Consider the following 15,787-nt stretch of genomic DNA (forward strand, 5'->3'; position numbering starts at 1 on the left):
ACTCGTCATTTTCAATTTTTCGATAGTTAAATTATCATTAATTATAAATAAATTAATTATAAATGCTAAAGATAAATATTGAGATTAATTATCATGAATTATTTAATTTTCTAATTTAATCGCAAATGATTTCGTCAACATATAAACTGTGCTTTTGATCGGATTAAGAGCCCACCTTGTTATTATTACACGGAGAATAATAGAAAGAGCGATGATTCGCGATGAAGAGCGAAGAGTGAAAAGAGGCCGGCTCGAAACGCCTTGACTCCAGCCAATGAAGTAGGAAGGTAAAAGACTTCAATCCCCCCCCCCCTGCCCCTTCAAAGGTGCCGATGCACACAGGTACACACACGTGTCCTTGTGTCCGTGTCTTCGAAGGTACGACGCCCACGCTATCAGTTCTTTGGCGAACCTCCAGCCTTGTGCAGGTGCAGGTGCCTTCGGGATTGAGTGTCGGTGCCAACTCTCCTTCATGTCTTGTTGCCATTGCTCGATATTCCGAAATCTTCAGTATAAAAAAAAAAATTCTTGTCGAAACACATTGCGATCCTCGGATTGAAACCGCTTGGATTTATATCAAAACTATTTTATATTCTTCTCTCTTTTTTTTTTTTTTTTTTTTTTTTTAATTTTTAGGGGAGTGATAAGATTGGTGAACGATCGGAAACTTTTGGGTGAATATCGTTGATTAATCAAGTCGTAAGTACGAGAATTGATAATTAGGATTCTTCGGTGTCCTTGTGGGATAAAAATAAATAATATACTCGATTTTTGTAATATTAATATATTTTTAGTCTGTCGCAGGCGTAATATAAATATGTTTTCTTTTATCGCGTCATATTACTGATTGTTCGATCTTTTTAAATTGAATTATTAGCATTTTATTAAATACATGTGTTTGAGCAAAGGACAAAATATGCAGATATTTAAATAAAATAGATATATTAAGATAGATGTTTAAATAAAATAGTTAAAGTAAAATATTTAATTAAAAGATATATCTTATCTCGAGATACACAAATCATGTTGCATTCCACAGAAATTTGATGAAAATCAAAAAGTTATAAAATTTATTAAGTGAGAGAGATAGAACCTAATAATCTTTCCAATATTTAAAAGCATCTTATTTTTATGTTGTATTTAATAGTGATCTGTTTCTTTTCTTGTTTAACTGGACGTCTAGGAGGCAAGATGTCGGCATAGCTGATATTGTTTGAAATTCGGCTGTGTCACATCCAGCCAACCAAACGGCCAGACGACAGCGTGAGTTTTTATAAAAACTCATAACATAGAATTATCAAGAACTCGAATTTAATATATATATATAAGTACACTTTAAAAAAAAAAAATATATATATAGACTGGAAAAATCTTTCTATCACAGTGGTTCACGAAAAATTAATCAAATGGTCGAAAATTTCAAAAAAATTATTCTCGGAAATGTATTTTATTTCAGAAATATATATCTTCTGTATTTATATTTATTTAAGATATAAAAATCTTTTTTAATGTGCTTATCTCTCTTTTCTTCCTGTTTGTGTTTTAAACTTTCATAAAATTTTGTGAAGATGTTTGAACAAAATGTTGTAGATAATAACTTATCAATATTTGTTTATACCAAATTATTCAATCAACTCTTATTTTCCACCTTCTCATATAACATGACGTATATTTTAATATACATATATATATATATATATATATAATATTTTTGGAATGTATATTATAGGTTTACATAATATTTTACATATTATATATTTTTTTCCGAGACTCTTTGCAAATAATAGATATTAGATAATAGAATAATTTTTATTAATTAATTTGTCCTTTAAAACAAAAATATTTTTCTAAAAATAATTTTTTGGAGTGTTCATAAATTTATTTGTTTATCAAAAAAATGTATAAATAAAGATTCATCTTTTTAGTGCAAAATAATGTTACTTTGTATCTATTATCGTTTAAGCAAATTATCGGTTAAGCAAACAAGGATAAGTTTGACGTTTGACTCTTCCTTAAGTTAACGACAGATGTCGCATCAAGTGCTGTTTAGTCGGAGGGAAAAAAAAGGAGAATTTGGAAGAGGAGTAAGAGAACAGTACAGAGTACAGAAATGAACAGAGAAGGTGGGAGATGCAGTCGAGAGGAGTGGATTAATTTTTACAGGTTATGTTGTGACAAGTGTCAGTTGTATTTCGTTCCCTCGTAAAGTACACGGAATTAAACGTAATTGCTCTGAGAAGATCAAAGGAGAAACTGAAGAGATTTACCATGCAATAAAATAATATGCACAATAAATCGTAAAGGTTATGACGTCATATCGGCCACAGTCGTCCCATGATTTTGACAATTCATGACACACGATACGAGAATGGAAAAGCCCAATTCCAAGGAGACCATCAATTTGCTCGACCTGCTGTCAGAAAGTGATTCTGACAGCACCGACCTGATTCTTGCACCTCAGAAAAAGAAGAAGGTCAAACGGTAAATCGACTTGTTTATTTACAATAAAATTCAGAGAATTGATGTTTAAGAAAATGAGAATTATGTTGAATCCTATTTTCTCTACTTTATACGTAAATAAAAATTCATATATTATATATAAAATTATTACACATAACATTATATTGTACATAAATGAAACAAAATCATAGTTTCAATCTTAGTGAAAGTGCGATATTTTCAAATTACAGGCGGCACAGATCACGGATCTTGTCTAGGACTAAACATAATAATTCTTACGGATGCAACAAATCGGATATGCGTGTTATATCCCTGTGGTTGGCAGCAGTACTAATCACATTCTGGTTAATCGCATTATCTTGGCTAGCAGCTATATTGTACGGCGAGATTAAGAAAATGGACATATCCATTAAGTCAGGTAAATGCTACTTTAGTTTACATAACAAGCTTAATACTTGTTATCTTTAATTAGTAAGTAGGATCCGTTGATCAAATTGTCACGCGCGAAATTAAAGTATGAAAGGTTCTAATTAAATCTATTTACATTTAATGTACAGCCGCTATATTTTCTTACCTCTCATTGTATTTCCCTTTCTGAAATTTCACAATTTTATTAATCTCTATTTTTCATTGATATTGTGTGAATTTATATTCTTAATTATTTATGTATTAAAATTGAGATTGACACATAGTTAAACATTTCATTTAAATATAAATACATTGCGGTCGTTTTCAGAAGAATTATAACAAATAGAAATTTCAATAAGACAATATGTAGTATAAAAAAAAATATGTGACTCATTGTCAGTATCAAGATTCGCATTAGAAAATCGTCTCGTATAATTGTGATAGTTATATATTTAATTTTATGCCTTGTTGATCTTATATCTGATCTAAATGAAAAGACGAATAATTTATTAAATTAATAAATTTAACATTAACATTTGAAATGTTTTTCTGCAATTATTAAATCGTCTTTTTCGACTTTTAAATGTATAGTGTAGCATAATTATTTTTTGCATCTATTAAATCAGATATATAATATATCAATTCATACACACACATATTTCTTTTATACAAAAATTTATCATTATTAATCTCTATTCCATATTTTTTTTATTGTTTAAAAAAGAATTGTACTAGAACATAATGATAAATAATGAGGGTTAGTCAGAAAAGTCTAGTGAATAGAAAAATCATGATAAATTCTGATTTTTAATGTTCTGAACTTTAGTTAGTAGATCTTTAGTTCAGTTAGTAGACAATGGAATAAACTGACAAAAATTGTAAAATTAACTAATATATGTAATACTAAAATATATTATATAATTTTATATTTTATATAACTTTATGCAAAAATATATTTTTGCTTTAATTAATAAATTATACCCACTATAACTTAAAAAAGTAAAAATTAATATAATGAAGTCTTTTTAACTTCATTCAAATTAATATGTAAAATTTTTTAAACCAAGACTTGGTAGTATAAATGTTACTAAAAATTAGTTAATAAGATATAATAGGAACAGAAATTAACTTTTATCAACATAGGTTTGATCGTCGATTTTTAATCTATTACGGACTTTACTTGGATAAAGCTTAAATTAAAAAGCACTCTCAATTGAACACAAATATTGATAAAAAGGTTTTTCATTTATTTTAATATTTTTATTAGGAAAACTTAGTTTTTGACGATTTTTTTTTCAAAAATATAGGTTTTTACCACTGCATTTTATCCCAAAAATGTAGAAGTTTGCCAACCTTTTAAATAATGATGATAACAATCAACTTTGATCCGCGGTCTCGGAAAAAAAAATCGCGCGGCGTCGCCGTTTGAAATTCCCTACGCGCCGTACATTCTTATCAGAGACAAACCCCCCAGCGCTCGGGTCTGTCAGTCGTCTACCAACCCTCGGCCAGTCGATATCGGACACGACGGCGCAGCTGGCCAAGTGTCACGATATCGCATAGCTTGTCGCCGGTTTCTGTCACGCGTCGCGTGTGTCGAGGAGTGTGTCGCGAAATTCTGTCTAGTCAAACCCTGATGACAGATCCTAATCCGGGTAGCGGATAATCCTCGCCTCCCTCTTGAGGATCTCCATCGGGAAACACGCCACCATCCGCCCGTTTCCGTCCGTCGCGCGGTAATCGATTAGAGAATCGCTTCTATAATTCATCCCCCTCGTAGGTCAAGTTCTACCTGCACGAGAGCTCTCTTTCTGTACCTTTACCTTTTTCTCTTCCGCCACAAGTTCAAGTTATTCAAAGTGAACCGAGAATGTGCCAGGTGCCAGACCAAGGATAGCTCTGAATGAAAATTGGAAGGAAGGAAAATATTTTACAATTACACGGGGGGAGTATTAAATTTTCTAGGGAAATATATGTAAGTAAAATTAAAAAGAGATTATTTAGCCAGTACTGGATACCAAAAGCGAGTAAATAATAAAGATTAATTAAACATACCACGAGGCAATTACGAGAAGCAAATAAAAATGCTCTGACATTAACGTACATGGTTTTGCATTCGCGGTCTGTATAAACACAACCTTCTGCGAGTCTGACTTTTATTATTATACGTCCGATGCCAATAGAATCACGCGTTCAATGTCAACACGATAGTATATCAGCTTTGAATACGCAACAAGAAAATATGTAAAAATTTCCGTTGGTTTTTCTCTAATTTATGATTCCTGCGATTTCTTCTTGAATGTGGAAAAAAATGATTTTCTATTAATACGGACAGCGGAAACGAGACACGCGGTGTATCATCGGTATGTGCGAGGACGCGACTGTATATACCTCTCACTATTGACGCAAGTGTAATAAATATTAGAACACACGCACATACATAGAAACGCTGGCTTCTCCTCGAGTTGACGTATCATCGACACGTGTCACTTTCTTCTGCTCGAAATTAAAAAAATATACGTATTGCTCCGATATTTCAGACACTTTAATCGACAATGGATTGTTTGATGAATTTGAAATTGATTTTTCCTCGTAGAAAAAATTAGGATAAAGGGTTTATTAATTTATGTTTTGCTTATCGCTTCTTGATTTATACCGTTCATTAAATATTAATTCTTTTATATTAAAGTTAGACCTTGAATTTTGTCTGCAATTATTCGTATAATTTTATATTACTTTTTGTTTTAATTTTTTCATTACATTTGCTGGAATTATGTTTTTCATATAAATTGACGTCTTGTATATAACACAAAAATAAATATATAAAATTATATAAATAATTATATATAAACATATATAAAAATAAGAACAAAAAATACATATATATATATGTAGTTTTTCTTTAAATAACCAGATTATGTTATTTGTGAAAATATATTTTATGCAAAAGTGTATATATTAATTTACAAAGGGAGTTCCTGAACATTTCGCGTGTAATGTAGGACATATTAATTAATCGATAAGATTAACTGATTATTATGCGCCTTAAAAATTGCGCGTATGTAATTGGCTCGCGAACGAATGAGCAAGCACCGGTCACTTAATTAACGGAGTATTATCAATGCGAGTGTAATGTGTTACAGATACATACGTTCCTTTCTTCCATCGTTATGCGTTGTCACATCCTTCAAGTACAACATGTAATAAGAATTTCAAAATACATGAGATATGCTCGCGATAAAAGAGATGCAGTCACGCAACTTAATTATATATCGACGAAGAATATGCAGTCACCGCGAATGTATTATAGACGCAATTAACGACATTAAAATCGAACCAGAAGATTTACTTATCATTACACGGAAAACGTTCACGTCGTCATCAACTCGTAAAATACGCTCGAACACTTGAAAACTGTCGTATATGTTTTTTTAACTTATATATTTTAGGAGTCCGTCTCTTTTACTGTAACAGTAAAAAAATTGATGATTTTGAGGAATTTTTTTTTTTTTTTTTTAATAGTAGAAATTCATCTTTTTGACAGTTTACATATATTTTTATTGATGTTTAAATATTACATCAGTATTTTTAATATGATTTTCTGCGCGAAATGTATTTTAAAATTCATGCTGCTTCTCATGTAATTGTCTGAAATGAAAACTCGGTCTAGTTTTATTCTGTTAAAGCTCGATTCCACTACTTTAACCGGAGTTTAACTATCTTCCTTTCAGATAAGTTCTAAAAAACAAAATAAAAAAATTTAAACTTCAACTAAAGTAAGTTGTAGAACCGGCTCTAAGATATTTTTGAGAGAGACAGAATCTAATTTCATTACAAGAAAATTGAAAAGTAACAAAGTAATGTCATTTTAAAACTAGATTTTAATTTTATCGAAATTTTTTTATTTGCTGAAAATCAGAAAAATATTAAATATTAATTTTTTTAATTCTAATTAGTTCAATATCCTAAAAATGTTTTAAGTGGAATAAAACTAGACTGAGTTTTTTCTCGGTTTTTTCATTTCAGAGAAAAATTTTCGACAAAAAAGGTAATCCAAAATTTAAAAATATTGACATATTGTTTAACAATAAAATCATATGTAAAATGTCAAAAAGATCAATTCCTAATATTCAAAAAAATTTCTAAAAATCATTTTTCATACTGCTAGAATAGACTGAACCCTTAATCCGTATAATATTAATTTTTAACAGAGCTTTTTAATCTGTTACAATCTTCTCATACAAAATTATTCTTTTTTTATTTTTATTCCTAATAAATAAATTGCTAACAGTTTAATAACAAATGGACGCGTGTTCATTTTTTTTCAGTTTGCAAAATTTATTTCAACAGCGACCTACCGAAAAATATATACGATAAACTACTAAAACTAAGCGTACTACTATGTACAAACCAAATTACTTTTTTCCCCACATCGGTATCTTATCGAGCTCAGGGCCGCAGTCGTAATTGTGTCGCGACATCTTTCTATTCAGACAACCGTGTCGAATTATCATGACGTTAGAAACCTTTTAAATTTTTTGAATTTTAAATCGCACGTCAATGTTTTAAACAGCTTCAAGCAAAAGAAAATCTTTCTGCGAATATAAATTTTCGATATTTTATTATGATTGGAATATATGTTTCTAATATTAATGTTAACGATTAAGAAAAAAACAGATGTATCAGCTATATCAAAAGTTAATAAATCAAATACATTTCAAATTTTATGAATTTGCACAAAACACTATTAACTTTTTAAAATTTGAAATTAATAATTAATTTGTGAGTTAAAGTATAAAAATTTGCTCTGTAAAATTTTAATTTAATCTCCAAATCGTAAATATTATTGTATTTAACTAAATTTTTAATATTAGATTAGACTGCTTATGACTGTACCATGAAAATTTTATGGTATTGTACGTAAAAATTTATGAAAATAAAAATTTTAATTCTACAGAGTTAATCTTTATTTTAACTCACAAATTAATTATTAACTTTATATTTTAGGAGGCTAAAAGTTGCTTTGCATATTGTCAAATTCATGAATCTCAAAATATATTATTTATTTTTGACGTAGTTGATCCGTTCAGTTCCTCCTTTAAATGTCACGATAACATCGTGACGTATTATCGTCTCGTATTTAAATGATTCATTCTCAATCGCGAAATATAAACAAAACATAAAATTGATTCACAATAAAATGTTATACGCATTAAAATAATTAATCACAGATTTATTTTTATCTAATTAGATAATTTCGATATTATAACTCTTTGAAATCTCTCTCTTTCTCTAAACATTAAATATATTTGCGTTGGGGATATATAACTTGTTGAAGACAAAAAATAAAATATAAAAAATGTTTTTCGCAATAAAGTAGAATAAAATGTCAAAGTAGATTGTGCCAAATCATTAGGCAAAATTAATAAATTTTATTGGAAATATCGACGGTAAACTATGTTCAGCGACTAAAAGTAAAGGTAATATATTTCACATTCGTTATCGTGTTTACTGAACGATTTTACAAGAGCATTGTAAAAAAGAACCTTGAAAAAATTAACGTCAACGATTGCTCTTATCAGTTGGCTCTGTCTGCCTTTTCGTCATCGAGCAATTTCGACGTTGTTATTCTCTCACTTGAAGACATAATAGTCGACCCGCGCGCACCGGCAACATCCTACCACCATGTGTCACGTGCGTTCAATTTAGAGCCAGCCTTTCCGATCGCGTGCGCGGCTCACCTGCTGCTGCTGCTGTTACTGCTGCTACTACTGCCACTGGCAAAGTATCAGTCGGCTGATAAGAGTCACCATTTCAGTCAGGGATACGTCAGTGCGATGTTCGACACGTGAAATGCGACCTTTTCGCTTAAGCGTCCGTGAAATCCGGAATCCGTATATAATTCCAGCGAGACTTCATAGAATGACGTATCTACCACGTGATGACAATCCACGTTCCAGCTGACAATTGATGTGACGTTTTATTTATTTATTTTTTACTTTTGATTATAAAAGTGACTTGGCCGAAATTAAATGTCAGTTACAATCCTTATTTCAAACCGGTTCCTCTCTTGTTTTTCGGAGTTGTGTAAAAACTGATGGTGCAGTTTTGTATCGCAACGTGTGTATTATTTAATTGTGTTGTGACAACAGATTGCTAATTACTAGTTTTAATTGAGTTTATTATAATCTGAATTTTCAAAAATAATCGACTAACGTGAGTCCGCAAAATAATAGCTTTCTCTTATCGATATTAATAGATCTGAAGATGTCAGACAGAAATAAGTAAAGTAGCTTGGTAAAGGTAAATTAAAACTATATTTTTTAGATCGTTCAGAACGTTTCCATGTTTATAGCTCTGTACGCAGTTTTAAAGAATTATATCTCTATCGGTCTTTACCTAACAATTTACTCGCTTATGCAATTATTTTGAGCGCTCTTATCAGAAGTTATTATCTTGAGGGATTATCTATCGCGTTTTATCTCGTGACTATTTACTGCATTTTCTAACGACATTTATGCTAACACTTGCGTTTCTCAAAAGCCACCGAAAGTATAAATTTCACGATTATCTCGTCAAAAGTTTTGTTTTATGAATTTCGACCGCGATATCATTAAATTACATAATTATTATTCATTAACAAATTACGATGCAATTTCTCTGCAAAGTGCAATAAATCTTTGAAGCGATAAACAACTCCGATGTGAATATATTTGTAGATATGTACATATGTGGCGTTTAAAATTTCAGACAACAAATTAAATAATTAATTAATAAAGTGTACCATAGTCGTGAACAAGAACTGAAACAAGTTTCGAGTGTTAAAGTTGGAGACAAAGATGTAGACTGACCGTGGATTTTTTCAAAAGCCTTTCGAGAATTTCCTCAATCAGTTACGGACTTGTGAAAAATTGTACAAATCTCCCTAGATAAGCGTCGACAGTTAAACAGCTGTTCGATTTGACAGTCGAGCGGAAATGATCGAGCGCGATCGGGAAACGATTCGCGGGGTTCGTGCGACGTTCGGGAACTGCCAGAAGTGAAGTGTACACCATACCCGGGATATACGAGCTGGGGCGAAGGCATTCTGAAAAATAGGCGGCGTGGTTTTACTTGAGATGGACTCGGTAGCGGTGACGGTGCCGCTTCGTCAGCCGATGAAGAAGATGAAGAAGCGGAAGGAGCTCGACGCTCTGGCACCGGCGCACGCCGTTTCCCGTCGAAGTTCCGGGAAACGCAGCTCGCAGGTGATTAATTCTCCAAGACGATCAATTGCGGAGAGGAGTGTCTAGGAACAGTCTGCAAGTGATGACAAATAAATAAATGAGTGGCTCAGATTTATCAAGTGGTTATAAATCCAAAAAACAAAAGAATGACTTTTGGCGTTCACTATATTATCACAAGGGTATATATAAATAAATTTAATTTTGCAATCTAATTGACCTTGAGAACAGACGAATTCAGTGTAATTATATAGTGGTTGATGACAGATCGCATTGTCAGTATTTCAAATTTTTTAATAAACAAGTTTTGATTAGTGGACTTGTACCACTTGATATCTGAAGCACTCAAGCACATAAAATAAGATTCCTTTTTTTTTGTCGCAAATAGATAACGGAAGCTACATTTGATGACACTGATATAAATATCGATTTTAAAATGAACGCGAGACTACCTTTTCGAATCCATCTGTATCAATGTTTACGTTGTAATTCAAAATTGAGATAAAAGAATGAGTCACGTAAGATAATAGCAAAATTGAAAACATTCTGTTCTCTGTATCTCTGACAACGATCAACATTATTAAATATTATAAGAATGTACGAGCTATATGAGAAATTACAAATATATAGTGTTGCAAGTTACTTCCTTTCAATTTGTTTGTTTTTCTTATCTTTCTCAGGAATTATTAACAGACAGCAGCGATGATCGCTCGGAATACTCCGGAATACTCCGGAATGTCTCTACCAGAGGCGGTCGTAAATGCAGGGGTAGAAGGGGTCGAGCTTGTCCCGGATTTCTCAAGGCTTGCAACGCCTTTTTGGCATGTGCCTCAGTTTTAGCGACCGCTAGTTTAATATGGCTGTTCATCGACGTTCGTCAACAGCTTACCGCTCTGCGAACCGAGTTAGACCAAGGTACTGGTCTAATATTTGCAAAAATACATGTCAATACGTTCATACTAATTAAAGCCACGCGATAACATTGTGTGGAAGGAAAAAGAACGAAAAGTCGTAATCTAATCGAAAATGCAAACGCATACAAAACGTAAAAAATAAACATGAATCTCCAGTGTCACTCGTATACACACATATTTTAAAGAATATCTCCGTATATGTAATATATGAGGAAAATAATTTCTGCAAATATATTTTTAATTAGAACCTTTCACAAAGAATATTTATATTGTCATTATAATGTCATTATAACTCTCTCTCTCTCTCTCTCTCTCTCTCTCTCTTTCTTGTACAATTACAGTGATAGCGGGTAATGAAGGTGTACCAGACGCTTTGCAGAAATGTCATTCGTTATCGAGAGATCTTCAGAATAATCAGACTATTATTTTCTCCAGACTGTTCGATCTCAAGCAGCAAATAAATAATTTTACGGTACAGGTAAAACCGCACAAGAAAAATGAGTTTATTAATTCAATTGCGATATATTGGCCAAGATGACTCATGTCCTTTTTCGATCAATACTTTTGCAGCTGGCACATATTCAACAGGACTTGCATAAAGTACAAGAGTATTTCCAAACCGCGCCCGAGATGGCCACCTTGCCGAAACGCTTAAACGAACTGTCAGCCAGTGTTGCGACATTCGGTAGTCAAATAAATGATCTAGGAGCTACGGTGAAAACTTTGAAGGAGACAAACGTGAGGATACAGGATGCGCAAACCGCTATGCAGCAGAACGTCAGTAGTATTAAGGTGAAAAATTGAATTAGAAGTGGCAAATTTTGGAAATATAAAAAACCTTTTTTTCGCGAATTTTGTTGAATTAATGATTTTGCAAAAATGTAAAAAGAATAATAATTTATTAAAAAATATATTTTTCTATATATTTTTAAAAAATCGTTAAAAATTAAGGTATTTAATTATTTTATTAAATATTTAATAATAAACAATTTTGTGTGTTTGTAGCAATCTATGTTAGAATTGTCGAATGTCACTCAAAAGCCTCAAATTTTGAGCACCAACGAAACGCAAGTTAAGATCGGCAAATTAAATTTTACAATATCGCATTTAATGAATAATTTAACCCACGTCAACAAGACCTTGTCAAGCAAATTGCAATGGGTTGCCGATGATCAAGATGAAGATCGCGTAAGTATACGATGTAATGTGCAAATTAAATAGCGTACCATGTGTTTATATAAAATATATATTAATCATATATATATATATATATATATATATATATCTTTTATGTATAAAGAGAAAGTTAGTCTCGCTTCAAGAAGCAACGGCAGCCATTAACACGACAGTAATGTCCTTGCAAGGGGAATGCGTTAAAATGTCTGAACAAACTTCCGTTTTAGCGTCAGTTCAACAATTAACAGAAAAGGTGCGTATTAAACGATCTTTTAGAGACCCTATTATCATATAATCGTCATTAACATTAATTCTAATTGACGCAGGTAAACGAAATACGCGCAACGGACATGGAACTATTTGGCAAAGTTAAGCTATTGGAACAATCGTACAGTGGATTGAAAAATTCCACTAACATAATGTTCGCGACCGTGTCTGAAATGCAGAATCAGCAACAAGTCAGCAAGATTAAATCACCGGAGTCATTAAACAGCGATATAACAACGGAAACGGATCGCGGCGCGACAGGTGCGGTAAAGCCATATGTAAGATCTCGATTGTAAAATTTTTGTAAAATTGTAAATTTAACGTCATCCCGATTTTTGTGATTATTACTGTTCCTTATTTACAGATGTAAACAATATTGCTCAGAAGAAGATTTTAAATGACAAATCGGCAACGTGACAGAAGCACGCAATCAGCGCGTACGGGGAATGAATATAAAATCTTTCTCAAAAAAAAAAAAAAAAAAAAGAAAAAAAAAGAAAAAAAAATACTTGCGCCCGAGAAGAAACTTTCACGCGGAAGAAAGTTATTTTATACACAATCTGACGAAGCTGTGTGTATTTGTAAATATTTAATTATAAATACGTTATATAATTCAATGTAAATAGAGAAAGAGACTATTTATGATATCACGTGTGTCTCTTCAATAGAATAATAATCTATTGGAGTTTGCAACTTATGTGTGATTGATGGAGACTGCGAGCATTGGCCGTGGCCTGAGAGAGGCTATTTATGCCGAGCAATAATTACACAGCGTATAAAAAACATTATTGTTTGTAGGATGAACATTCTGTATTCGACCTAGATTCTCAGAGGATAACTAGATATGTCAATTCTTAAACTATTAAAACACAACATAGCGAGAGAAGTATTTCAGAAATACTATGGAAAGTACAAATTCGACAAGCCGTCACATTCAAAACACATTCTCGGTTGTATAACGTTTAGTAAAAAAAAAAAAAAAAGTATAACATTTAAGTAACGATAAAATTATCAAGAGTTTTTTCTACTCTTCTACATTTTATAGAGTAGTTACGCTATCGTAAATTTTTTTGATTTTTCTGATACAATAAAATTCTCCAGATTACAGAGAAAACAATATGCAGTATTTCAGGATGTATGTATATAGATGCAACAATATTAAGTTAACAAATAGAGCAAACAATGTAATAAAGTGATAAAGGTGTAATAATTGTACGTTCTAAGTGCATAGTTGATTAAATTTGATTTTTGAGATTGCTAAAGCATATTCGCAAAATCTGTTTCCAATTTTTAATTCAGCACTATATTTAATTTAATATATATTTAATTTAAAACATTTGTATATATAATCAAATTTAATGATTAGAGCATTAATTTTTCAAAGAATTTTTACCATAGTGAGTGATATAATAGTTTGTGGTCAAATTTTTATAATTATATAAAAATTTATATAATTATATAATAATTTATTATAATAATATAATTATTATATATAATTTATTATATAGTAATATACAATTATTATATATATATATATATATATATATATATATTATAATATATATTATTATAATATTAAATAATAAATATGTAATTTATTATAATAATATAATATAATAATTACATTATAAACATATAATAATTTTTATAATTTATTATAAAATTTAATGACTATTATTTTTCTATCTATTGAGAATAATTTGTGAACTATAAACAGAAATAAGACTTTCGAAAAATTTGCCGACTTTTTAGTGAGAAAATGAATTGTTTTTTATCAAATCCTTATACAACTATATAAACAGCATATATAAAATTTATATAAAAATTAGTAATTATTCGCATGTAATTATTTCGTATGTAATTTTGTGCATAGAAATTTGTAAAAATTTGTATTGCATGTTTTGTACAGAAATATCTACATCATATTTATAATCTTATTAATATATTTCTCATAATTTCATTAAAAATAAACAACATTAAGTAAATAACGATAAGCATACATTTTTTGAAAAAAAATTAACTATGACATTCTCTTATTTGTATATTTAAGAAAATTTGAGAAAATAATTACATGCGAGTACAAGATAAATTGGCTACTATAATATTAAAGTGATTTAATAAACAAAACGAATAAAATGATGTAATTTGTTATATTCTCAAAATTGCTGTGCAAATTTAATTCATATAGTAAGACTCTATTTCATGAAATCAATTTAGAATAAATCAGACAATAGTTAATAATTTACAAAAGTTTATAGAAATTTATATTCATATTATATTTTTAAAATATTGCGCGAGAAAAACATAGTTTCTTATTTTCAACATTCTAAAATTAATCTATTTCTATATAATAAATAATATTGTCAATTTGAATAAGAAGTTACAACCTTTTTTTTTAATTTCCTAAATGAATATTTTCTACTATTTTATATAAATTTTCTTTTTCAATTCATCCATTTTTTTCAAATAGCTTTTTTTTCTATTTTGCATAATTTAAAACAAAAAATCTTAGCCTTCAAATTTTGAACGCGATTGATTAAACTTCATAATTTTAAATGATATAAAACAGATGCAGCACATTTTCATAGTTCATCTCTCGAGCTATTTTTCGCTTGACTCATGTAACATTGTATTTTACGTACCGTCGTCAAATCTTCACGTAATTCAGACAGAAAAATCGCATTGTACATCTATAAATATTCGCAGCCGAACACAATTAAGTGCCTACGAGAGTAAGTACGAGATCATGATACTCTTTGCTTTCCATTAACTTACACCTCGTATTTAATATCGAATATAAAGTAATATATATATATATATAGTTTTTCTTATGGTGTATGTGTGATTTTTTGAGAGAGTTTTATGACATATATATTTTATTTATGTATTTCTGATATATTTTTATATACATATATATATATATATATATATATATATATATATGTATATTCATATTTGATATAATTGTGAAGATAGATAATTATATGGACGTATTTTTTTGCAGTTAACTGTTAGGTGTAAAGCACGTTGTCAGCAAATTACGTATCTCATATCTCGTCAAATAATGAAAGAAATTAGAATTGTAAATGAGATTGAAATGCGACACAAGAACCTTCAGGCACTTGCTTTGTTCTGACTACATATTTTTTTAATGCTGAAAAAAATCAAGGTTATATATCTACATTTAAAAAAAAAAAAAAAATTATCAGTATTTGCGTCGTTTGTCATCGAAATCTTTACGAATGATCGTTTTTCTCTTTATTTTCTTTCGTTTTTATGTAAAATAATATAAAATAAATATCAAAAATTAACATAATATACGTAAATAGCAAAAATTTA

General features: G+C 30.1%; 1 protein-coding gene across 5 annotated transcripts; it reads left to right on the forward strand.

The window, feature by feature from the left end:
* Nucleotides 1–2,105: 2,105 nt before the first annotated feature.
* Nucleotides 2,106–13,658, forward strand: LOC140671705 (uncharacterized). 5 transcript variants are annotated; one of them, XM_072903252.1, is made up of 8 exons: nt 2,106–2,481; nt 2,691–2,878; nt 11,347–11,483; nt 11,576–11,797; nt 12,011–12,193; nt 12,306–12,434; nt 12,508–12,709; nt 12,813–13,658. In XM_072903252.1, the coding sequence occupies exons 1-8, from the start codon at nt 2,351–2,353 to the stop codon at nt 12,863–12,865; spliced, it is 1,245 nt and encodes a 414-aa protein (XP_072759353.1). In that variant the 5' UTR covers nt 2,106–2,350; the 3' UTR covers nt 12,866–13,658. The 5 variants fall into 5 exon arrangements, with proteins under 5 accessions (XP_072759353.1, XP_072759352.1, XP_072759350.1 ...); XM_072903251.1 differs by lacking the exons at nt 2,106–2,481; nt 2,691–2,878 and adding exons at nt 9,983–10,115; nt 10,772–11,006 and having other exon boundaries at nt 12,508–12,726; XM_072903249.1 differs by lacking the exons at nt 2,106–2,481; nt 2,691–2,878 and adding exons at nt 9,983–10,115; nt 10,772–11,006.
* Nucleotides 13,659–15,787: the final 2,129 nt, after the last annotated feature.

The sequence above is a fragment of the Anoplolepis gracilipes genome, chromosome 12 (genome assembly GCF_047496725.1).
Source record: "Anoplolepis gracilipes chromosome 12, ASM4749672v1, whole genome shotgun sequence".
NCBI lineage: Eukaryota > Metazoa > Arthropoda > Insecta > Hymenoptera > Formicidae > Anoplolepis > Anoplolepis gracilipes.

Coding starts and splice junctions, on each gene's coding strand:
- LOC140671705 (XM_072903249.1), top strand. CDS start 9,987: ATGGACTCGGTAGCGGTGACGGTGCCGCTTCGTCAGCCGATGAAGAAG. Junction 11,007..11,346: donor GCGAACCGAGTTAGACCAAG/GTACTGGTCTAA, acceptor GTACAATTACAG/TGATAGCGGGTAATGAAGGT. Junction 12,710..12,812: donor AACGGATCGCGGCGCGACAG/GTGCGGTAAAGC, acceptor CCTTATTTACAG/ATGTAAACAATATTGCTCAG.